This window comes from Cuculus canorus, chromosome 21 (genome assembly GCF_017976375.1).
Source record: "Cuculus canorus isolate bCucCan1 chromosome 21, bCucCan1.pri, whole genome shotgun sequence".
NCBI lineage: Eukaryota > Metazoa > Chordata > Aves > Cuculiformes > Cuculidae > Cuculus > Cuculus canorus.
The window spans coordinates 4852153-4875766 of record NC_071421.1 but is presented as its reverse complement, the minus strand read 5'-3'; the positions used below and the strand labels follow the sequence as shown (position 1 = coordinate 4875766).

General features: G+C 50.3%; 1 protein-coding gene across 7 annotated transcripts in view; it reads left to right on the top strand.

Annotated features, from left to right (window-relative positions):
- Window positions 1-23614, top strand: part of CASZ1 (castor zinc finger 1) — a 206588-nt gene that overhangs the window by 156585 nt on the left and 26389 nt on the right. For all 7 annotated transcript variants that reach the window (XM_054085594.1, XM_054085596.1, XM_054085593.1 and 4 more), the window contains 6 exons: window positions 6578-7418; window positions 10103-10171; window positions 15248-15338; window positions 17399-17563; window positions 20070-20242; window positions 20993-21864. In XM_054085594.1, the coding sequence (XP_053941569.1) occupies window positions 6578-7418; window positions 10103-10171; window positions 15248-15338; window positions 17399-17563; window positions 20070-20242; window positions 20993-21864 (2211 nt within the window). The remainder of the gene's footprint in view (window positions 1-6577; window positions 7419-10102; window positions 10172-15247; window positions 15339-17398; window positions 17564-20069; window positions 20243-20992; window positions 21865-23614) is intronic.

The following is a 23614-nucleotide window of genomic DNA, read 5'->3' as shown; positions in this document are numbered from 1 at the left end:
TCTGCATCTGGCAGCCAAGGAGGAGGGTGAAAGCCCCGGTCCCTTCGCAGAGGCCTGGCATCTTGGGACCATGCCAAGCTTGCCTCTGTTTCAGCCTGGCCTTCTCAAGATCTCAAGAGGGGTGTTTGTCCACACGGATGTGGCTGGAAGGCTCTTTCCAGACCACAGAGCCCTTGGTAGAGTACATCTCTCCCCGTAGACCCCTTCACAGCACTCCGATGGAGATAGCTGTGGGGTGTACTGGTTTCCTGGTCACATATTTCCATGGGGCAAGGAGGGTCAAAAAGCAGCCCTCCAACACGTAATGCATCATGTTCCCTCTACTTCGGCGTGTTCCCTCTCTCCAGTCACAGGGCCTGAGGGGTTACGGCTCACCGTGGTGGTGCCTCCTTTGCCAGGCAGGCACGGGAACCCATCCTCCACACCCGGAGCTTGGCCTTGAGCCGGGGAAGCTGCCAGTTCCAAACCTCAGTGTCTCCCACTGCTCCCATCTGGGATGCTGAGTAGCATGCAAGGTGTTTTCCCCCAGGCTGTGTGTGCATTTCTTATTTTCAGATAGCTTCTGCCTTATTTTTGTGGTTCATTCAAAAGCTGAATCCAGCAGGAGATGTTGGGGAAAGCCCCAGCTGAATTTCTTCCTCACTTTCTGACACCCGGGTCCTCACAGATTGGTTTTGGTGGGTGTATGAGCGCTAAGCCTTGGTAAAAGCTTAGGGTAAATTGAATTCTCTCCATTAGGGCAGAGCAACTCCCTCCCCCGATTTGTCACTCACCTGGGCTGGATCTATAATTGAAAGATCTCCCCCTAATCTGCTCCACCTGCAACGCACCCCTCCCTGATCTCAGCACTTTGTAAATCCATCAAATTTTCCTCCTTTTGTGTGTGTGCATGTTTTCCTCCTCCTGTTAATAATGCAGCCGAAACTCATCTCCGTCTGTCCGTTCCCCTTCTGGAGAGGCACATTCTCTAGTCTTCACGAGTTCAGTGGCAGCGCACATAATTATGCATATAAGATATAAACAGAGCTGTTTAATTATCCTTCGCCACATCAGTGACAGAGTAATTAACAAACATTGCAAGATCAATGAGGAAAAGTGTGACCTTCAGTTTCCTTTGATAGGAAAGCCCTTGTCGTTCCCAGACACAAGGTGATTGTGCCTGGACTCTGTTTTTAGTTTGTTTTAATTCCCCCCTCCCCTCCACCCCACCCCTTGCAGCTTTTATTTGCTACGAAAACTAAAAGGAGGGGAACTTAAATGTAAAAAATACCCAAACTGGGGAAAATGGTGAGGAGCTGAGGGTTCTCACTTGGTGGGAGTTCTCGGTAAAAGGCGTTTGTGGGTCTGTATTAAAGCGTTCTGCAAAGATGTGAGTGTTCCTGGGGGGCTGGAGCTTCATTTGTGCTTAAGGCAGGGAACGGCACGTGCGGGTCCGGTTTCCGTCTACAGCCACATGGGATTTGACTCGGAACCAGCCGTGCTACCAGGTCCTGAGCCGCTGTTCCAAGATCCCTGCTGTAAATGTAGCATTTCCCTGGAAAGCACAAACTGAAACATCTCGTGCTTCGGAAAGGACAAAGTTCTTTTCCTCTGCTCTCTTTTTCTGTCAATAATCCAGAAAATGGATTTTAAGCTCCTCTCAGACCTGGTGGCACTGGCTGCAAGTTAGGTTTATTTCCAGTGAGATCTGGAACTGTACCAAAAAGGAAGTGTTTTTCCTGGGAGTTGGTGGGAAGCAGGAGGCAGTCAGATCAAAGGGGAGGAATACAGCTCTGCCTGCCTGGTCAATATGGCTTCGGGGGAGTCATTACAGAAACCTGGTTTGGAAGGTTCTGAGCACCCATTGCTCCCTCTGAGGACACAGAGGGTACAGAGCTGGCATGCTCAGCAGCATTTAAAATTGAGCCTGTACTTCTTTGATCAGCTCGAAGCCTGGATAAAAAAGCAGGAGCCACGCAGAAAAACAGATCTTATGTCTAGCTGAGCTTTCTTAATCAGTAGGGAAAGGTGATCCTAATTATCTGAGGCTGAGAAGGGTTCTTGCTTCTTGGAGTCCCAGTGTGTGCACACACAGCTGCAGCTCGTGACCTCTGCCAGCACCTCCTGGAGTCTAATGCCAAACACCTGCCACCTTTGTCTCCTTCCAGGGTCAGGCAGGGAGGCTTGCTGGGTGGCAGGCAGGAGGCTGCAGAGACATCGTCCATGCTCTTCAGTCCTCATGCTTTGGAACAAGAAGGGGCACGTGGATGTGTGGCATCCCTTTTTCTGAGCTACTCCTTGGAAACCAGGGGCTCAGGAGTCGGTGCTGGGTCTTGCTTCACGTGCCTCCCTCTCTGGTACAGCCAACTGTTCAGGAGTTGCAAAGCTGGTATCTGTGAGGAGATGAGTGTCAGAAGGTGATAGGGAAACGAAGATAGGTTTCTTCATTCATTCACGCACCCTGTCCTGCACGCTGCCTCGCCCACGCTTCGCCGGAGCATTTGGATTTCCTGGTACAGTCTCTGACAGAAATCCCTTTCCACGATCTCTCACTGATGCACACATACCCAGGGAGATTTTCCTGCACTGTTTCCTGTTCTTTGCTCTCTGTTACTTACACCCTGGGCTAAAAGGAGTCACCAGGAGCTTTCCCCTGCCCAGGCTTTCAGAGTTCTCCTTTCTTTTCTTAGCCTGTTGGCTATGCCTCTTTAGAAAGGCAATATTGGACCTGTTTTCAACAAGGGGGGGGTTCTCTTCATAATCTGCTAAGGAGACTCCGCTTGGGAGAACACGCGTGGTGAGTGCCAGTTTCTTGCTCATTATCCTTTTGCCCTCAAGTCCGTGTGTTTTCCCTCCCAACTGAAATGAAGGACAGAGCCCTGTCTGGGATGTCCCATCCCCCAATATCCAGACCTTGCACTCCATTTGGGCTGTTTTGCTTTTTCCTTCCATATATAGTGTGCTGCTGCGGGCTATTTTTAGCCCCTTTTTTGCTAGCTTCGGATCCTTTGTGATACGATAGCTGCTCTGAGACACACAGCTCCCTGCTCTTTGGCAATGCCCACAAATGGAGAGCAGTGGCAAGGGGAGAGGGAGCCCTTTTATTATCACTTAGAAAAGGAGAGAAAAATGCAGTGCAGGGGAGGGAGGAGAAGACCCAGGGATAACGCTTCCTGTGCCTTCCAGGGCCGGGCATGTTTCACCGGGATTTGTTTCCCAGCCGCTGTCCTGCTTCACTTTTGTCTGCGTTGTGGGTATGAGGAGGGTTTTCTGTTGACGAGGTAATGATAATTACCTCCTCCCTGTTGTTTGAAAGGGTGTGAAAGGAGCTGGCTAGGTCTCATTCTGTCTTTGTGGTGAGACAGTTCTCTTCCGAAAGGTGCCTCCGCTGGAAGAGCCTCCAGGCTTCTGATGAGGTGCCTGTGCAAGTGAAGCGTGTCTGGGCTTTAGGGGATGTGTTGGTGGGCTCATGCTGGGATGGGTGAAGGTGAGCCATGGGAACCAACCAGGCTTTCATCTCAAACCTGCATGAGGAAAGACTGAGCAGAGCTGTTGATCAAGGAGAGGATTGCAATCACCTGGAAGTAAATTGGAGCAAAGGAGAAGCAGAATGCAAGGTGTTTCAGGGGGGTGAGGGGGTTAAATCCAGGGTGGTGAAACCTGAACTCAAGCTCAGATTTTGTGAAGTTTAGAAAAAGGTCTCAGCCTTCCCCTTTTCCTATGGGCTTGGGGCTAATTGCACCCCAGCCATGTGGGTGTAACAAAGGTGCTTTCCAAGACCAGGTGTGCAAATGAGAGGAGTTTAAAAAGGAGCCAATCTTCTATAAGATTTTATTTTCCACAGTGTGGAAAGAAAACACTAAGTTTCCTTGAATCCCCTCTCTGGATTTATAATGTCTGTGGGGCCTGAACTGAGCTGGGATTTGTAAAACCCATTTGAGATGTGGGATCTCCCCTTGTTTCTCATGTGGTGCCGGTTAGGATAGAGAAGGAAAGTGGTGGGCTGGCTTTCAGGGCAGCTGTTAAAGCTAGTAAAAATTACACTGAATAGTTTAATTTCCTATCACATCCTCTCTGTGGTGTTCTTTCTCCTCTTGCACTTTGGCACAGGCTGGCTAGAGTTTTTCTGTGCTGTGCTTGGAAGTGAGGGCATTGTGAAGGAGGATAGTGGCTTGTTTTACAGGTCCAAAACCAGAGGAAAAGCATAACAGGGAAAGCAGATTTAACAGAAACAGGGAAATGTTAGACCCAGTAGGGATTTCAAGGGTTTAATCACTTCTGTTGGGTCATAAGGTTACACTGTCATGGAGATTTAGAAGAGAGAAGAAGAGGTAAAAAGGAGAACTGCTTTAAAGCGAGAAAAAATTATTTAGTATGTCTGTGTGTGAAAGATAGAGTCAGTGGTTTTGGGAGGGTATTGGAGGGGCCACAGGAGAAGGCCAAGTGGGGAAGCAGGGATGAAACGATCCTGCCTCTAAAGATGGTGTAATACAGCCTTTCCTTGTGGTTTCCTTCCACAAGTCTGGTTATTGGACATTGCGGGGCATGATTCTGCACTTAACATCCTTTATGATTACTCCTGACCCATGGGGTTGCGGACACAAAAAGCTACAGCCTGAGCCACCCGCTGCAGGGGCATCGCCACCCACTGTCACTAGCGGGGTTATTCTGGAGTCAGACATCCCAGAATACCACGCAGGACGTTGGGCCTAAGTATCCAGAACTGGGAATTCATTTGGGGCTAAACCAGATCTCGGCACGTAGCAGGTATGTCCTTGTGCTTCTGCTTGCGGGCTTCAGGCAGGGTCTTTGCATTGCCTTCCTCGCGTACCGCGCCGGCAGCTGGAGCAGCAGCATTTCTGAACCAGGACTGTGACCCTCCTGGCCTTGGACGTTTTAGTGCCCCTTGCAGGCGCCCTCCTCCTCCTTTTCCTTATAGTCCTATGGGGATTGATTTGTGGAAGCTGGTGCTACTGAACTTGCCCATTGACTGGGTCTTGCTGCACAGGAACGCTCTTGTGCGTGCGCGTGGCATCATTGACTGTCGGATCCCCTAAATCCTGGATCCACTGCCCTGTCGCTGTGTCTCGGTGCCTGCCTTTTCCACTGTGTTTCAAGGCAGCGCTGATGTGGTTTGAGCTGGATCCAGTGTGTAGAACGTCCATTCTGCTGCCAACGCCTGCGCTGGCTCCCTGCGAAGGCGCGTGCTTGCCCAGGAGAGCTCCAGTGAGTGATTGGAAAAGATGACGAGGGAGGTTTGAAGGACTCCTGCACACAGTAAATCTTTACTCTGCAGGAGAAAGCAAGAGGGAGAGGAGGAGGAGCGCTGTGTCAGACTGAAGCCTAAATGAGTCCAAGCTGGCACGTCAGAGCAATCTTTATTTCCTCCTTTACACTGATATTGGGTGACCTCCAGATGTGTGTTTTTTCCCTCCTGTTGGCCTGCGAGACTGCCTGAGGGAGTCGAGGAGGGAGAAGGGGAGGGAGAGACCCGAGGAAGGACAGCTTTTGCTCAGCCTTCCTCCCTGGGATCACGCTTGGGTAGACTAAGCCTTTCGTGCCCCTTCACCAACCCACGCTCCAGGGAAGAGGCACTCTCCCTTCTCGGGAGCCCACAGGACAGCGGCTCTCTCTGTCCTCAGTCCAAATGCTGGTGGAGAGAAGCCTTTCCTTACCCGTTTTGCAACTCCTTGGGCTTCTCCCTCTCCTGGTCTTAGCCCTGGCTGCTCAGGAGGCTGCCTGTAGGGTTCCACAGCCTTTGCAGAACAGCAGCCCCTTTTCAGATGAAGATCAGTAGCTCTCCAGTCATTGGGACTGAGAAGGAAGGGAGCAGGTTGAGGGAAAGGAGATGTTACACAATGAAAGGGAAGGGCAGGACTGCAGCAGCTATAGGGAACTGCCCGGTCTTTGTCTTGCCTTCTCCACTCTTCCCCTCCTGACTCCTCGCTGCCAAGCTTCTCATGCATAAAGCCTTTGCGGCTCTTCTTCACCTTAATTCATCTCCACCTCTGCTGCTTTCCTTCTCAGCTCCAGGCTTTTCCCTCCTGTCCTTCTCCTGCTCCACCCCATACATTTTCTTGCCCGTTTCACACCATGCTCTGCTGCCTGTTCTCACCCCCCAGCCCCCAACACACATAGTGTATCTCGCGTGTTCTCCCCCACACACACAAACACGCTGCCGTCTGTCCTCTCCGCGCCTCCTTCCATACACAAACACACAAGGACAGACCTGGACAAACCTCAGCACATCGACGTTGGTCTCGCTTCCAGTAAAATTACTTTTTCTTCATATTAGGCCAAGGCAAGAGTGCAGAGACATTTATGAAACTTTGTTTAATGTACTGAAAAGCCATCGGCTAGAACATTTAGGAAATTGATTTTCCTGGCATTGATGAACTCTTTTTATTTTACCCCAGTATTAATTACTTTTTTTTTTAAAACAAATTAATTTAAGAGTCGTAAAACCTAACAAGTGAGCCAAACGTCAGTAGATCATGTTCCCCTCTCTCCTTGCTCCCCCTCCCTGCTGCTCCTGCTGGTATGGGAGGAGAGGAATAATCAACGCCTTGCATGACTCTCTCGCTTTGGTTCTCTGCAGGGGAAGCTTCATCGCTGCGAGATTACGCCGCCACCACCATGAATGAGTTCCTGGGCATGTTTGGCTACGATGATCAGAACATGCGGGATGAGCTGGCTCGCAAGATCAGCTTTGACAAGCTGAACGCTGCTACCTCAGAGGCCACCGCGGGTGCTGCCTCTCTCCCCGGCGAGGATGCCATGAGCAAACGAGCCCGCTTCTCCAAGTATGAGGAGTACATCCGCAAACTGAAAGCTGGAGAGCAGCTCTCTTGGCCCATGCACTTGGCCAAATCTGAGGAGCTGGGCTCCAAGCTGGGCAAAGAAACTTCCTCGGTGCTGGCACAGCCCATTCGGGTGCCAGGTCCAGATGCCTCCATGCTGACGGAGACCAAAGCCACCATCCTGCCGCTGCCCTCTCCCAGTAGTTCCCAGATGCAGGGCCTGATGTCCCGGGCCTCCAAATATGACTTCTTCATTCAGAAGCTGAAGACGGGTGAGAGCATCAGGCCACAGAATGGCAACACTTACAAGAAGGCCTCCAAGTATGACCTAGAAAACGTCAAGTACTTGCACCTTTTCAAGCCTGGAGAAGGAAGCCCAGATATGGGAGGAGCCATCGCCTTCAAGACGGGCAAAGTAGGCCGGCCTTCCAAGTATGACGTGAGGAACATTCAGAAGCTCACTCCAGTGAAAGCTCCAGTGCCCAGCCTGGCCCCGGCTCCCCTCGCCAGTACCCCCAGCAGCACTCCAGTGGCCGGGCCGGAGCAGTCCGTCTCATTGCCATTCAACACTCCTGAGTACCTGAAATCAACTTTCTCGAAGACAGACTCCATCACAACTGGAACAGTCTCCACAGTAAAGTAAGTGTCCTCCTACTGTTCTCATCTTTGTGTTAGTGGGGGATCATTCCTTAAGGTGAGGGGTGTATCAGTGGGCGATTCCTGTTCATGTGATGCTAAATCCTGCACTGTCACAGCTCAGTTTTGCACTAAGGATGTGGGCAGCCATTAGCACGGCCATGAACGTAGAGCCCACCAGCTCCTGGTTCGTATCTTAGAATGAAAGATGAGGGAACATGGTGCTGTCAGCACTCTGAGGTCAAGGTTGAACCCACTTCACTGTCTCCAGCCTCTGGTTCCCCAGGCATCCAGCTGTGTGTGTAGAACCTGATTCTTGCTTCCATTTAACTCGATTTCAAAACTCTGCTGATTTCACTGTTAGTGAGATGGGGCTTTTTTGTTTGCCCCAGAGCTCAGAAGACATTTTGGTGCCTAATTCCCATCAATTTTCATAGGAGTTGGGTATGCACATGCCTCCGTGGGGCCGGGCCTGTGTCTTCTCAACGTGCTTGTTCCTTACACAAATAGAGGTGAATCAATTACCCCTCAGACTAGGCAAACTCATTAGCCCAATTACCACTAATAAGCCCCTACACATGCATTTCTGGCAATCTCTGCGGTGATGCCACTGACTGAATGGAGATACCTGAAGGCCTCACCAAACCTTGGATTGCTTCTTAATGTGGCTCCCAGAGGTGGCAGCTGTCAAAGAGCTACGTGTGTCCATGAGGCTGCAGGTGGGGAGGAGGGGAGGGACTGCTCTGCATCTTGTCATGGCTTGGATTGGCGTTGTTTCTTATTGTGGACCTGGGGCTGTTGTGAGCTGTGAATCTCGTGGGATCATTTGCAGTGAGCCTCGGACCTCTGCCTGCATTTCTGTGGTAAATGCCATCATCACACACCCTGCTCCTTTGCCTTCTGGTGAGGAGGAAGGCTGTTTTGTGTTTAATACATGGACCAAGGAGCCCTTGGACTGAATCCTCTCTTGAGTGCTCTTCGCAGTCTTGGGCTACTCTGCATCCTCCACTTTCCCTGTTTCCCCACCTGGAAGGCAGAGCTCATGACAGCTGTCTTCCATGTGGAATGGTCACTTCCCACCTGCCTGCAGACAGGGAGCTCTGTGGTTAAGGTGTACAGGAAAGGGCAGAGGATGATTAGCGTTTGCATCTGGCCCCCGCTCAGGATGAACCCTGTATGTGCTCCAGATGACGGGCAGGGCCTCCTGTTACTGAAAAACCCCGCGTTGTAAATATTCCTGCAGGCACGGTGCCTTGTTGTGATGGGTGGCTTGGCCAGGGACTCTGTGCCTGGAGAGTCTGCGGAACGCTCGGCTGCTTGGAGCTCAGTGGCCATCCCAGAGCGTGTCTAGGGGGGTGCTGTGAGCCTCCTCTTCTCTGCTTTAGTGTTGCACTGGGATCCCAGTTTGATTTCCTTTCTCTTGCTTATTTCCTGCCACTGGCAGATGTGGGTTTGCAGCACCCTGGCGATCCCTCCTTTACCCACAGGACTTCCTCAACTGAGGCAGCATGATGGGGCTGCAGCAGGGATGGAGGAGACCAGGGCCTTCAGCCTGACGGTTTGCAGGGTCCTGATCACGCACACTGGAGTACAGAAGGGGTTCTAGTCCCTTCCTGTGGCTGCTCACTGATAGAGGCTTTCATGATAAAAGAAGGCAGCCCCTTCACTGAGCTGGTGGAGGAGGTGTGGTACCTGGGACCTGGCTTTCTGCTCAGAAACACTGGGACCACGTAACCTGGCAGGAATTACCCCTCACTTTCACACATATGTACACATATCTTAGCCATGGCTTTAAACTCTCTAACATCTAATGCTATTAACCCGCCCTGAACTCATCTCCCCACTTCAAGTGAACTCTGTGCGAAAGTGTCCTTGTTTAAACCCGACTCCAAGAGCTGTCATGAGTAGGAGTGGAGGCTGGGTGGGGCAAAACTGAGAAGGGAGACCGCGTACAGCACATCTGGGGTTGTTGGTGTACCACTGTCTCCTAGGCAGGCTGGAGTCTGGCCCTGAGTCTCTTTTTCCTCTTGCTAAACTCATTGAAGCTGTAATTTTTGTCTGCTTCCTAATGATGCTGAGTAACCCAGGTTTATGTGTTGGGTGCAGTTGGGCTGGTTTTCCCGTTGATTAAACTACATGAATACCTTTGCTGCCTCGTCTGTCTGTCAGGGCTGGGGTATCTGTGTGGAAAAAGAGACAATTGAAGCCCCGTTTGGGGCTGTAGCCGTGTTGCCGGGAGCAGTGCTGGCCACGGGAAAAGTGCAGCAACTCACAGCGGGGCTGAACATCCAAATTTCTCCCACAGCTGAGCCCCAGGCAGATGCATCTCGATGGCCCCTCCATGCGAATCTCCAGGGAGGCCTTGGGTTTCGTGTGGCCATTGCTCATTTGTGGGTGGGTGTTTAGTTTTTCTCTGTGGAAGCAGGTTTTCATGGTTGATCTTCTCAGTGTCTCCAAGAACTTGGACTGACTCCTGCAAAGAGGGAACCTGCAGGAGGGGTGGTAGGACAACCACATGGTTCCACAGGAGAAGAAGGAACAGGATTTGAAGGGCAGCAGGGAGGGAGGCACCTATGGGTTCCCTGGGCTTTGTCTCCTGGTGTGTCACTGGTGGGTTAGAGAGCGAGGAGCTCACCTCGTGCCCTGTTCCTGGCTGCTAACCAGCTCTGCCCTGTGTTTCTCCGTAGGAACGGGTTACCCTCCGACAAACCAGCCGTCAGCGAAGACGTCAATATTTACCAGAAGTATATTGCCAGGTAGGCAAAACTCTTGATGTTCTCAGGGAGAGGCCTGGAAGTGGGAGGGTGGAGGGGTGGTAGGAAAGATGAGGTCTTGTCCATCTGAATCGAGTGTTTAAACCGGTCATTGGGACTTCCATTTCCCTCTGGCATCTGTGGTTGTTCTGTTCCTCTGCTCAGGAGAGCAGCAGCTGTGAGAGGTGTGCGAGCGTGCCAAGAGCACGCTCAGATCCCCAGAGCTGTTGGACTTTGTGACAAATAGTAGAAAAGCGTTCACTGCGGCAGCCCAGGGTTTAAATGGGAGCACTGGCTCTTGGCTGTCATCCTTTCTGTCCGTTGCTGCGCTGGCTCCAGCCTTTTTCCCCTACCATGTCCTGTGCCTGCAGGAGGCAAGCAGGGAACATCTCACCTCTGAGAATCTAGTTTGGAGGAATTCACAGCTGACTCAGGTTTGGTTGGCATCGCTGTGGGATGTTTATCCTAGAATATTTTGCAGCTCATTTATGTGAGAAACCCTCACTGAATAAGGGGCAGAGTAGGGCACCTTATCGCAGCGCCGGGCAGGCTCGGGTCAGGAATGGGCGATGCTGAGAGGGAGCCCAAGGCTGTTGTGGTGAGACGGAGTGAGTAATGCCACAAGAGACAGAGGAGATCATTGCCCAACACCTGCCTGGTTTATAGCTCATGGGGTAAAGGGTCTATCAGCCTTTGCCTCTGGCCTCTGGAATCCTCCGGTACTGTGAGAAAGCTCACCACGAAAGCCCCTTGCATCCAGAAAGACACCAGGCAGGGAAGCAAGCAAGCACTTCCATCCAGAGATAAAACTGCAGGGGGTTTTTTTCCCACCAGCAGTTATTAACAAGAGGGAAGGGATATACTTTCCCACCTTGGCAGAGCCTGCAGAGTCTCCCTGTGGGAAACAGCAGCCACCGGGAAGGTGCAAGGGGAGATCTTGGAGCATCAGCATGGGAAAAGGGTGGGAAGAGTGGAAAGAGGGGGGATTTCCTTTCCTCCCTTTTGCCTCAAACCCTGATGTGCAGATGAAGGGGGTAGAAGAAAACCATGGGAGGAGAGGGCAGTTGCACCACCATCAGCAGCTCCTCCAGCAGCACGTGGCAGAGGACGGGAACGAGAGCAGGGCCTGAAGCTCACCTTTTCATGGGGCAGAAAAGCAGCACCTTTTTATTTTTTTGCCAAGATTGTAGGAGCCACAGCAGTTGCAGTGAGAGGAGGTGCCACCCTCTCTGTCTGTCCCAGTTGCCCCGTATCAACACTTCACCCACATCCACTCCTTGCAGCGCTCTGCAAGCCCCTTCCCCTGGGTCAGGCAGGTAGCGGAGGGAGGCTCGTGAGAGAGCTCAGGGACACCACATCCTGCTTGAAAAGCTCTGCAAGCGCCCGTTGGCAGCCCAGCCACTTCCCTTCAATTTACACACGATTTTAAAAACAGTTTAAAGCCTTAAAATCAAGGGGGGGGGGGGGGAGAGAGGCACGACACTCTTATGTCTGTACTGCATAATTAGCTTAATGAGTTTGCCAAAGCCACTGCCAAAAGCTGCCCAGGGATAATCCATTCTCTCACACAACAAAACAAAACCTTTTACTTAGCGAGTTTGGGTTGCGTTGTTCCCCCCTCTCCCCCCTTGCATATTTATAATTAAAAAAAAAAAAAAAGACCACAGAAAAAATTATTATTATTATTATTATTATTATTAGTGCCTCAGCAGATGGTGCTTCTGGCAGCACTTGCTTAAATATTTATTTCTGTGTGGGTTTCCTCCCCCCTTGTAATTGGGGTGGGTTCTTTTTCTTCCTTCTTTCACATCATCGTTACAGGGTAATGAGTCTGTAAACACTCTCTAAGCATGCTGACTTCTTTATTTATTATTTTTATTGTTATTTATTTATCTTGGGTTTTCTTTCTAACTCTTGCCAGATCGAGACTAGTTCTTTCTGGCCGGAAAAAAAAGTGAACGGATGAATGTGTGGGAAAGGGGGAAGGGGCTGTTGTTGTGCAAATGAATCCGGGTGCCTGTGTGGACAGTTTAGGAGTTTGGATTTGCATATCGGTGTGATTAAATAGTCTGTGGGTTTGCTTGTTTCAGGTGTGTGTGTGTGATCAACGTGGAAATTGTGGGTGTGCTGCTGTAAATCACGAGGCGTGTTGATGCACCTGAGAGCGTGTGCACGTAAATGTGCATGTGTGTATGCGTGTAAGGGAGTGTGTGGTGTGTAAGCTTTCCTGTTATGAAAAAGCTAAACAGATGCTGTGCTTTAAAAATTAATAGCTTTGAACTGTTTCAAGTGTCAGAAGAAACAGAGGAGAAATATAACCCTTTAGGAGCCTAACCTTGCCAACTGAACAAGCAGATTTGCCCTTCGTGCTGTGTGCGCCGCTTCCCTCCTTCCCCGAGCCCGTGGCTGGGTCGAACTCTTGCCTCTCCCTTCCTGCGCTGCAGACGCCACAGACACCTTATGTGCCGCGTGGAAGGGAGGGTAGGAGTTTGAAGTGCTAGAGTGCCTGTTTAGCTGCTGGTTTGAAAGCTGAGTTACTCCTGCCGGGATGCTTCAGGTAACTCATCCCATGCAGTCAGATCTCTGGTGTCTGGCCCGTTATAAACTGCAGTTGGCACCTCTGGTCTTTTTGTGTCCTTGATTCTGATAATATTTGAGACTGCATTGCCTCAAAGGTGCCTGTGTGTCAGCAAGGTCTTTATTGTCCTCTGCCTGGCCTGTGCTCCACAGTTCTCCAGCCCTGCACAGCCCTTTGCTCTCTCTTCCCCAGCTCATCCACCAAATAGAATCTTAGAATCACAGAATGAGTTGGGTTGGAAGGGACCTTAAAGCCCATCCAGTTCCCACCCCCTGCCATGGGCAGGGACACCTCCCACTGGATCAGGGGCTCCAAGGCCCATCCAACCTGGCCTGGAACCCCTCCAGGGACGGGGCAGCCACAGCTTCCCTGGGCAACCTGGGCCAGGGCCTCCCCACCCTCCCGGGAGAGCATTCCTTCCTAAGATCTCATCTAAATCCCCCTTCTTTCAGGTTAAAAACATTTCCCTTCATCCTGTCTGTGCATTCCCTGACAAAGACACCCCTCCCTCCCCAGTTTTCCTGCAGGCCCCCTTTAATAGTTGCACCACTAGGTGCAGGAATAGGGAGCAAGCCTTCCTCAGACCAGTTGCTTTCCTTTGAAGCTGCTGGTGGTGCTGGTGACACAAAGCCCTATCGAGCAGGACCAGCTGGCTCGTCCTGCTGCTGGGCGGCGTGTCCCTGGGTGATGCCGCGGTGACTGTGGCCGCTGCCCATGCCCTATCCCAGCCTCACAGCCTCCCAGGTGCTGGACAGGAATCGCTTCCTCTGCTTTCAGTTCCACACCTTTGTTTGTGCAGCCAGCCTTGCTCTTTGCCTTGTGGTTTGTTTCTTCGCCGCTGCTGAGGTTCGTTCCAGTTTCTCAATCACCTGTTCTGACGTGATCCTGATTTCCTGCAGTATTTCTTCTCCTTCCCCAGGGAAAGGCATGTCTGCTCCTGGCAGCTGTCCCTGTCTCCCTTTGTGAATGCTGAGGCAAAGAAGTCATTTAATTTTTTAGCAATGTCTATCTTTTCTGTCAATTAAGTCCCCTTCCCATCTCCTGGAGGCCCTGCTGTCTCCACAGTTGACCTCCTCTTCCGTACTGTGCATCAGAAATGCTGTATTTAGTGCTGCTTTTCACCCTGACTTTGTCTATCCTGTGGAATAGCGTTACCTCACCTTACAATGTTCCATAGTCTTCCCTGCTCCTGCCCTGCTCCTTGTTTGCCCCAGGACACCCTTATCCGCTCATTTTTCCCTTTTCCCACTGCCCTTCCTCGTTTCTTTCCCATGCCCTTTATCACACTCACTCCTGCTGTGTTTAGCGCTAAGTGACGTGAGGAACCTTTGAGGAACCTTTGAGCAGATGGTACTTTATCTTTGAATGTTTCCCCTCTGAGTCCCCTTCTCTCCAGTGCTTTTCCCTTTCAAGCTCTTCGGCTCTCCCAGGGTCCTCTGGAACACTCACTGGAGAGCTCGTGGCGCTGATTAGCCCCTTACTGGATTGTCCTCTTGCCAATTACTGATGTGTCTGTCAGTCGATACGTTCTGTGCAGTCTGTTTGTACAGAGATATTGTGTGGCATTTCTGCCTTCCTGGGTTTTTTTCCACCCTGTATGTCAGGAGTTTCCAGGTTTGTTGTGTGGGATGCTCGGTGGTGGCCTGCAGAAACGGATTGGGTGCAGGTCGTTGGTTCTTGCTTCAAGTCCTGCTTTTAATCACACTCAAAAGCAGGGGCAGAACCCTGTTCTTTTGCATTGCATTCTTTTTTGTTGTGAGCAAGTATTGTATCCATGTGGAAAGTTAACGATCAGCAGGGCTGTTGTGCATGGGAGAAGGAAGATGTACACACATGGCTGAGATGGTCTGCTTGTAATGCTTTGTTCTGTTCCTGGAGATCCATCTCACCTGTCTGTCCACTGATCTGTCCATCTCATTGGATGCTCCTCTGTAATCATGCCACGATCAGCCTCTGTGCAGGTTATCATCTAATCCCTTGGCTTGCAGTCTTCTCAGCAGTGAGAAAAAACAGTCTTGAGACGTAACTCATATAAACAAATGCCTGAGCTTTTCTGAGGTCCTTCTAGATGGCCCTATAACTAAAATTTAGACTTCATAGTTGCCCCATATTTATTTTTCTCCTGGCACGAGAGAGTTCTCAAACTCATTGCTGTGGTGCCTAAACTCACACATGAGAATTCTAGATCATCAAATTCAAGGACTTGCCCTTTCTTACTTCCCCAAGTAAGCAACTTAGATAATGGAGATGAATTTCAAAGGGAAGGACAGCTTAGGGATGTACAAGACCTGAAACACCTTTAAATGGTGATAAATAAGAAAAAGAAGGCAGGAGGGGAGGGTCTCCATCCTCAGAGGGGATAAAGGAGATGGGCTTTAATGCCATAAATGTGTGGGATGAAAGCAGGAATAGGTGTTATTTCATGTACCTTGCTTGTAGGCCCTCCCATCAGGCCACTGTTTCATTCTCTCTGCCTTTCTTTCCTCCTCTCCTGTTGGCAGGTTCTCTGGCAGCCAGCACTGTGGACACATACACTGTGCGTACCAGTACCGAGAACATTACCACTGCCTGGACCCCGAGTGCAACTACCAGGTAAAGAACAGGGGAAACGCTATCAGCACGGCTACCTGAACCTAACGGGTACAACCCAGGGAGATGTGTGTCCCCTGAGCTTCCCTCCCCACGCACGCACACGCCTCGTCACTTTGCCGCTCTGAAAGAGGACAAGATATCTTTTGAACTTATTAGAATCGCACCTTTTTTCCCATTTAGCCCAATCTGACACCGTTTAACCAAACCCAGGCTGCTATAACAAAGAGCAAAATATAGATCAGCTCGAGTCGGTGGCAGCTACTCCAGAGTCACATCGGTGAAACCAAGAGAATAAATTCTGCTGTGTTACAAATTGTGCCTGCAGCCAGGGACTGCTGATTTGTTAGTCTGTCTCTCTCCCTCCTGCTGCCCGAGTGCCACTATCGCAGCAGTATCTGCAACAAAACACCCAATAAGACCAGCAGCAGCCCGGGATTTGTGGGGAAAGCGTGGGGGTAGGAGCATGTGCGATGCTGTAATTACTGGGAGAACTGCCAGGGTAGCGACGTCAAGCCAGCTGAGTCACGTGCGAGGTTTGTTTACCCTCTTCCCAGGTCTGGGAGTTTGACACTGCCATTTCTGTGGTCAGGCTGCATGCGTCTAAGTGGGAATCCCAGTGCTTGCCTCGACTGTGCATCAGACACAGCTTCAGCTCCACCCCAGGAGACCTCTGGGTCTCAAAGGAACGAGCCTGACCACAGCGTAGGAAGTTGATCTGGATCTGCCGAGCGCGGCTGTGGGTTTCTATTGATCAAAGCAGAGTTTGTCTCAGGGCTGCGTGTAGTGGTCCTACAGTTTGGTAATCGAGATGAGTCTGTCCCAACTGTGACATGGATATCTCTGCGCCAGAAAGAGAGAAACGCAAAGGATGGAAAGACAGAAAAAACTATTATTATGATTGGCCTCATGATTATTTCCTGAGGAGTCTGGAAGCTGCTTGCAAAGGAGCTGTCTGGTCTCGCAGGGAATAAGGATTTAGGCTGCTTTTTAAAATGCAAATTATTTTATGGCTGAGATATATTTTAGAATAAGTAACACTCTGTAATAAGTGGGCGCAAATTAACGATGATTGGCAATAGCAATCCTGTACATACACCCGGGGAAATCGTACCACCAGCCTCCAAGGGATTCCTGTTGAAATCTATATCGATATATTCCCATGCCAATACCAAAGAGATTGATCAGGATTGATATTATAGGAGGAGAGTGTGGAAGTGATGATCATTTGTATCCTGTGAGGGAGACTAGAAAAGTTGTTAAACATTAGAATACAGGCCTTTTCAATTGCTCCTCCAAATAAATGGATATTGATTTCTTTTTTTAAAAAATCAGATTTACTTTCCCACCTTCACTGTTAAATATTGATGTCTGTGGGAAATAGAAATGAAAAGCTTCATTTTAAAGGCACTTAGCCTGCTCTGACAGTGGGGTACCCCTTCATTACTTCAGGCAGGTAGAGGAGGAAAAGAATATGCTGGTCATACAGATTTAGCTCTAAGCTCTGCTACCATCTTCTGTGACTGGAGGAAAGTTCCGTGTCCCTCTTTTCCTAATAAAGCCATCCTACCTCGCAGGGGAGGCAGAAGACAAAGTGGGAAGATCCTATGAAAGAGCAGAGTGTTTCTCCCAGTTTCTAGTCTGACATGAATGTGGCAGCCAGTCCTGCTACCCGCTCCAGCGAGTGATTTGGAAGCTTGGGTTACTCTTCTCACAGGCTGCTCAGTTCACTGGTTTGCTTTCTAACTATAGCAGTTCTCGAGATAGTAGCAGCTAAAATTATGTTAGAAAAATTGCAGTCTTAAAGCTGCAGGGAGCACGTTCTGGACATCACCCCAGGGTCGTTTTACTCTACAACTTTTCATGGATGTATACTTTTTCCTTTACCAAGAAGGTCCATGCACACAATTCCTCTTTAATCTGACTCTCTTGGGGTGATCACTGCTGAGCTTTACAGTCCTGATCCCATAAATTTATTAGCACCGCCAACAAAACCCTTCACCCAGGATTACTCACCCACTCCCATCACGTGTGTCTCACTCTCTGTCTCTGTATCTCTCCAGAGATTCACTAGTAAACAGGATGTGATTCGGCATTACAACATGCACAAGAAACGTGATAATTCCCTCCAGCATGGCTTCATGCGCTTCAGCCCTTTGGATGACTGTAGCGTGTACTATCACGGCTGCCACCTGAACGGGAAAAGCACACACTACCACTGCATGCAGGTAACAGCCGGGCTGGGGAACTGAGGGCAGCGTGCGAAGCTCACAAAGAGCTCTTGTTTTGGGGTGGACGGAAAGGGTTCTTGAGTTCAGGCAGCTCAACATCTCCATCTTCACCATTCATAGCTCGTTTCTGGTTCAGGCACCTCTGTGATGAGTCTGTGCCCTGTCCGCACCGCAACGCTGCCAGCTATGGTTGGACTCGATGATCCAATGGGTCCTTTCCAACCTGGTGATGCTATGAAAGGCGAAGGGCAGCCCTGTCCCCTGGTTTTGGCTGCCTTGTGCACACGGTGAGGCAAAGGCGGTCTCAAAGGATTTTCACAGCCTTGGACCTCACTTGTTCAAACAAGTCCCAGTCTCTGAGATTCTGGGACTTCTCTGTGATGCCACTGCACTGCCTCTACCCAAATCTGATCTGCCCCTCCCTTGAAATCAGACTTGCCTCTGAAACATCTGCCCTTTAACACTGGTTTAGTTTCCTCAATAATTTCTAAAGAAATTACAGTTTAATGCCACATATCTAAACTTAACACCCCTGGTTCATTGTCTCCTTCACCGCTGGTGCTGGAGTTTGTCTGTGGTGTGGGTGGGGAGTTTTAGCTTCACCAGCAGCGTAACCAGCGTTGGAATTGCTGCATAGATGTAACTGTGACGCCGTTACTGTTTTTAGACAGATTGTTTGGGTCTTACCCTGATTGTTCTTTAGATTAAAGGGTTTGACATGGACTTGTTTCATTAGCACTGTGGCCTAAACCACTGCCGTGAGGACGGGCTGTAGCTCCGCACAGAACAACTGGGCAACCCTTGGCAAAAGCTTTTCTGTTCTCAGAGCTCAGGTCTCGCTTCCTGCCCTGTCCCAGCAGTTTAAGACCCCAGTTAAAGTCACAAGGCTTTAATCACATGCTTAATGCTTCGCTGGGCTGGGCTGCAGCATATGTTTAACTTGGAGCCAGGTAAGCTCTCTGAAGTCAATGGGGCTTAAGCACATACTTAAATGTTAGGCATGCACTCCAGCCCTGTCCTGAATCAGGGCTGGGTTAAGCATGTGCTTACAGCCTTTGATAAATTGGGAACTTCATGTGACTTTCCCTCGAGGACGTTTTCTGCTCTGCGTCCATAATACTGATTGTTCAGGTTCTTCGGTTGACCAGGATGGGATTTGTTTAATTTTTTTTATTTTAGAGTATAAGGAGTGTTTCACAGCTTTAAGTCACTCGAGTTTGAATCGAGACCCTCGTTACACAACTATATATGGCCAATTCCATCCTGTGCCCACTGCCTTCCAGTAAGATAATGCCCATGTAAGCAGTGTCTTACAGGAAAGGTGTCTGAATATAAACTCCCAATTAAAGAAAATACTGCTTAAATGGCAGAATTTGTGCCATCCATCTCATGGGGTTTTTTTTTTTTCTTTATGTCCATAATTGGTGTGGATAAAATTCAGTTAGTTGTTTATATAAACTGACATTTTTTTAGGCTTTAGCACCAAGAGCTGCATTGCAAATTATTCCTAAGGAGGTTTTTGTTTAATTCTTTTTTTTAATGCTGTGCAGGGTCTGTCTTTTTTCAAGGTGTCAGAGCAGGGAGAGAGAGGCTCTTTTATATTGGAAATAGCTGGAGAGCCTTTTATTTTTTTTTCTTTTCTGGGTATTTGTCATGGGTTTTGTTATTGCCTGTTTGAATCAACCTGGGCTGAACTGAGAGGTGGTGTTTTCGTTCTCTTCACTTCTGAGATGGTGCAGGCATTGGCACACATTGTGCTGGAGAAGAAAAGGAAAAAAAAAAATAAAAAGCCTTCCCTCAACAGGGCTGAGGACGTTTTCAGATTCCAGTGTTTTTTTACTCAATATGGCAAAGTTGCCCGCTTTGCCCAGAGGAAGGCAGGTTTTCAGCATTCCGTCCTTGTCACACCATTCCCACTTGCTGCACGAGTTTAAAATAATTGAAGCGGGTAGGCTTGAACAGTGACGGGAATAAAAGCCACCGGTTTGCTAAGATCAGCTGAACGCAGGGTTTATGCTTTGCTAGAATGAGAGCCTTGCGTTACAAGCTCAAAAGATTGGCCTTGTCTCCCCAAAGGACTAAAGAGGTAAATAACTTATTCCCACTCAGTTTTGTATTCCCCAAATAGATGAAAATCCTACTTTGTTCCGTGTCGCTCCAAGATAACAACAAATAATAGCATCTGTCAGTGGTGGTTGCTCCTTAAGAGCAGGTGCCCTGCTTGCTGCCTCCCGGAGCAGGCACGGTTATCGGTACCTGGGCTTTATCCCTTTGCATCCTCCCTTTCCTTCCTTTATGTTTCATGCCCAGAGTTGTGTTTTCTCCACCGCTGCTCAAACAGTCTTTAGATTGGGAATTAAAGCGATGACTTAATGCTCCTCGGAGAAGTTCACAAATGGAACTGTTAAATGTACGTGTGCTGCTCGTGGGTTTATTCTTGATGGCAATAATGGCAGGCTGTTAAACCGCTGTGCTGATGACTCCCTGTTTTGGCCTGGGGTAGGTGGGTTGTAACAAGGTCTACACGAGCACCTCAGACGTGATGACCCATGAAAACTTTCACAAGAAGAACACACAGCTCATCAATGACGGGTTTCAGCGGTTCCGTGCCACGGAGGACTGTGGCACTGTGGAATGCCAGTTCTACGGGCAGAAAACCACTCACTTTCACTGCAGGTGAGACAGCAGGGAAGGGGAGGAATCCTGCCGTGCAGTAGTGCGGTCTGTTTGCCTCCTTCTGCCATGTCATAAATGGAGGAGTACACACAGGGACTTGATTTTCCCTGCTGTGATTTTTCTCAGCACTGTTCTTGAGACAACTCATGCTCCAGGGCAGGAGATTGCTAGGATCTCATCAGAGACCACTCCGAAGGCAGGAGTGGCCTCTGAGGAAAGTGTGTCCCTTGGAAAACACGTCCTAGGATCATCTGGGGAAGAGATCACAGTGCTCCTCAGAGTTCCAGTGAAGTAGGCCATTGACATAGTGCTAATGGCACTTCCACACTAGGGGTCTCTTTGGCCAAGAGGGAGCTCGTCCATCTCAGGGCCAGACTCTGCCTTCTGTGCACAAATGCCCCTCTATTGGTTCCTCACATTCTCGAGAAGAGCAGGAAAGCACAGCTTGTACCTTAGTCCTCTCTAGCTGTTGTTTTGCTTGGAAGTTTTAAAGGTGGGTGCCTGCATCCCCATGTTACTGTAGCTGTTCCTCAGAGTGGAGTGAGCTTCCCAGCTCTCTTGCATGGCAGCGTTTTTGCTTGCTGTGGTGTCACAGGTTAACCTGCGTAAAGCTCCTCGGCCCCCTTGTAGCCAGGGCTATTGTCCCATACTGGCCCCAGTCCTTATCCCAGAGGGAGGGAGGTGACAGCGGTTGCGTTGTGCTCCTCGCCCGCCCAGCCAACCACCCTCTCCTCCTCGATGCCCTTGCAGGCGACCTGGCTGTACGTTCACCTTCAAGAACAAGTGTGACATTGAGAAGCACAAGAGCTACCACATCAAAGATGATGCCTATGCCAAGGATGGCTTCAAGAAGTTCTACAAGTATGAGGAATGCAAGTATGAGGGCTGCGTCTACAGCAAGGCCACCAACCACTTCCACTGCATAAGGGCAGGCTGTGGCTTCACCTTCACCTCCACCAGCCAGATGACCTCCCATAAACGCAAACACGAGCGCCGGCACATCCGGAGCTCAGGAGTGCTGGGCCTGCCTGCCTCTCTTCTGGGGTCCAAGGATAATGAGCAAGAGGAGTCCAGTAACGATGACCTTATTGACTTCTCTGCTATGAGCTCGAAGAACTCCAGCCTGAGTGCCTCTCCCACCAGTCAACAGTCTTCCGTTTCTCTCATAGTCCCAGCTGCACCCTCCTCTGCTGCTGAGCTTGCTTCCTCACAGGCCAGCAAGTCTGCCAACAGCATGACACCAGCCACCAAGATCTCTGGCCTGCTCTCCCAGGCTCTTCCCAGCAATATACCGTTGGCCCTGGCACTCTCCAACTCGGCAGCACTTCCTGGAACAGCTGGATCCTTCTTCCCCATCATCCCCAGTCGGGTCTCTACACCACTTCCTGCCAGCTCAGCTAATCTGATGACTGCTGGTTCTTCTGGCACCAATCCAACATCATCTGCTCCTACAGATTCCTCATCCCAGGCCATTTCAGGATCTGGTGAGCCAGGGGCTACTTCTTCTCCAGCTCCAGCGGCATCTATAATGGAAAGGATCTCTGCTAGCAAGGGATTAATCTCTCCTATGATGGCCAGACTGGCAGCAGCTGCACTCAAGCCCTCTGTGGCACTTGAAGCAGGTGAGTTTCTCCTGTGAGGGTGAGGAGGCCCTGGCCCAGGTTGCCCAGAGCAGTGGTGGCTGCCCCATCCCTGGAGGGGTTCAAGGCTGGGTTGGATGGGGCTTGGAGCCCCCGGTTCCAGTGGGAGGTGTCCCTGCCCATGGCAGAGGGTTGGAACTGGATGGGCTTTGAGGTCCCTTCCAACCCAAACCATTCCATGACTGTCTTGAGTTACCCTCCTTAGTTGTGGTGGTGGGAGGAACATTGGTGCCTGATGACTTGAGCGGAGTGAATGAGAGGCTGCTCCATGGGACTGGAGGTGGGGAGGAGGCAGTAAAGGAACATAAATGGGAGAACAGATTCAGTCGTGTCCAGTTGACCCCTGAAGAGCCAATCTTGGTGTGGTTTCCGTGGTGCGTGGCTATACTCACACGTCCAGAGAGAGGCAGGAAACGCAGCTCTGCCCAACAAGTTGAGCAGGCTCTTCCCAGGTGTGAAGGAAGAACGTTGCCATGTATATTGCCTGGTTTGCTGTTGGCTGCAAAGAGAGGCACTGTATTAAAAATGGAAATGAAGAAAAAGCTTGGCCGGTCCTTGCAGGCCACGCAGCAGCCTCAGCCCTCTCTGCAGACTGTACTGAGTTTGAGCGGGGCCCAGCAGTGCTGGTCCTGTAGCTCAGTGCCAGGTGTTTTTCTGATCCAGGGGGGCTGGTTCTGCGCTCCAGGTCTGCTGTGCCAGGTGTGGGTTTGGCGATGGTGTTGGAACAGTCCACAAACTGGACCTTTTTCCTGCAGTTCTTGCGAGCTCCACTTCTCTGTCCCTGCAGCTCCCTGAGCCGCAAGGGACAGCAGCACCGCGAGAGGGGTAAAAGGTGGGATGAGAAGTCCTTGGGGCAGCTCAGAGCAGTTCCTGCTGCCAACCAGAACTGGGGCAGGCAACTGCCTTTGCTCAGCCCGGCCAGCAGGAACGTGGGCTCCTTCAGGAGCGCAGGAGACCTCCACATCTCCTGCTGAACGTGGTCAGCTCATGGTGGGCAACGTGGGGCCGTGGAGAGGAGGCTCTGCCTGGCAGCACCGGGCGGCTTTGGGCTGCCCCGGGGCAGGGAAGGACTGGAGCTGGCCCTTTGGATGAGCACTGCCGATGGTCCCATCTGTCCGAGAGAAAGGAGAGAGGAGGATGAAGAGATGTGATAGATATACGGAGGAATTTCTTCACCATGAGAGTAGTGAGGCCTTGGCCCAGGTTGCCCAGGGAAGCTGTGGCTGCCCCATCCCTGGAGGGGTTCCAGGCCAGGTTGGATGGGCCTTGGGCAGCCTGAGCCAGTGGGAGGTGTCCCTGCCCATGGCAGGGGGTTGGAACTGGATCTTTAAGGTCCCTTCCAACCCAAACTGTTCTATGGTTCTGTGACCAAAGAGGGAGGGGAACTTTCCCATACTTCTCAAATTATTATTTGAAGAATTGTTTCCTAAAGCAGGGAAAGGTCAGGGAGGGAACTATTTTCCTTTATTTTTTAATAAAATGCCACTTGCTGTCTGTGAAGCAGCTCCCGTCAGCTGTACTGCCGGAGGGTAGATTAATATTTTAGTCACTTGGGGATTGTGGAAAAAAGCTCTGCAGACATGTTCCTGTCAGCAACTTTTTTTCCCTCCTTTTTTCTTTGCTGCTCTTCCTAATTTTTTTCCTCCCGTTTCACCCCCTTTCCTCTTTTTTCTCTCCCTTTAATTTGAGTTTTGCCATCATGGGCTCGGCACTAAAACCTCTCCCCAAAAGA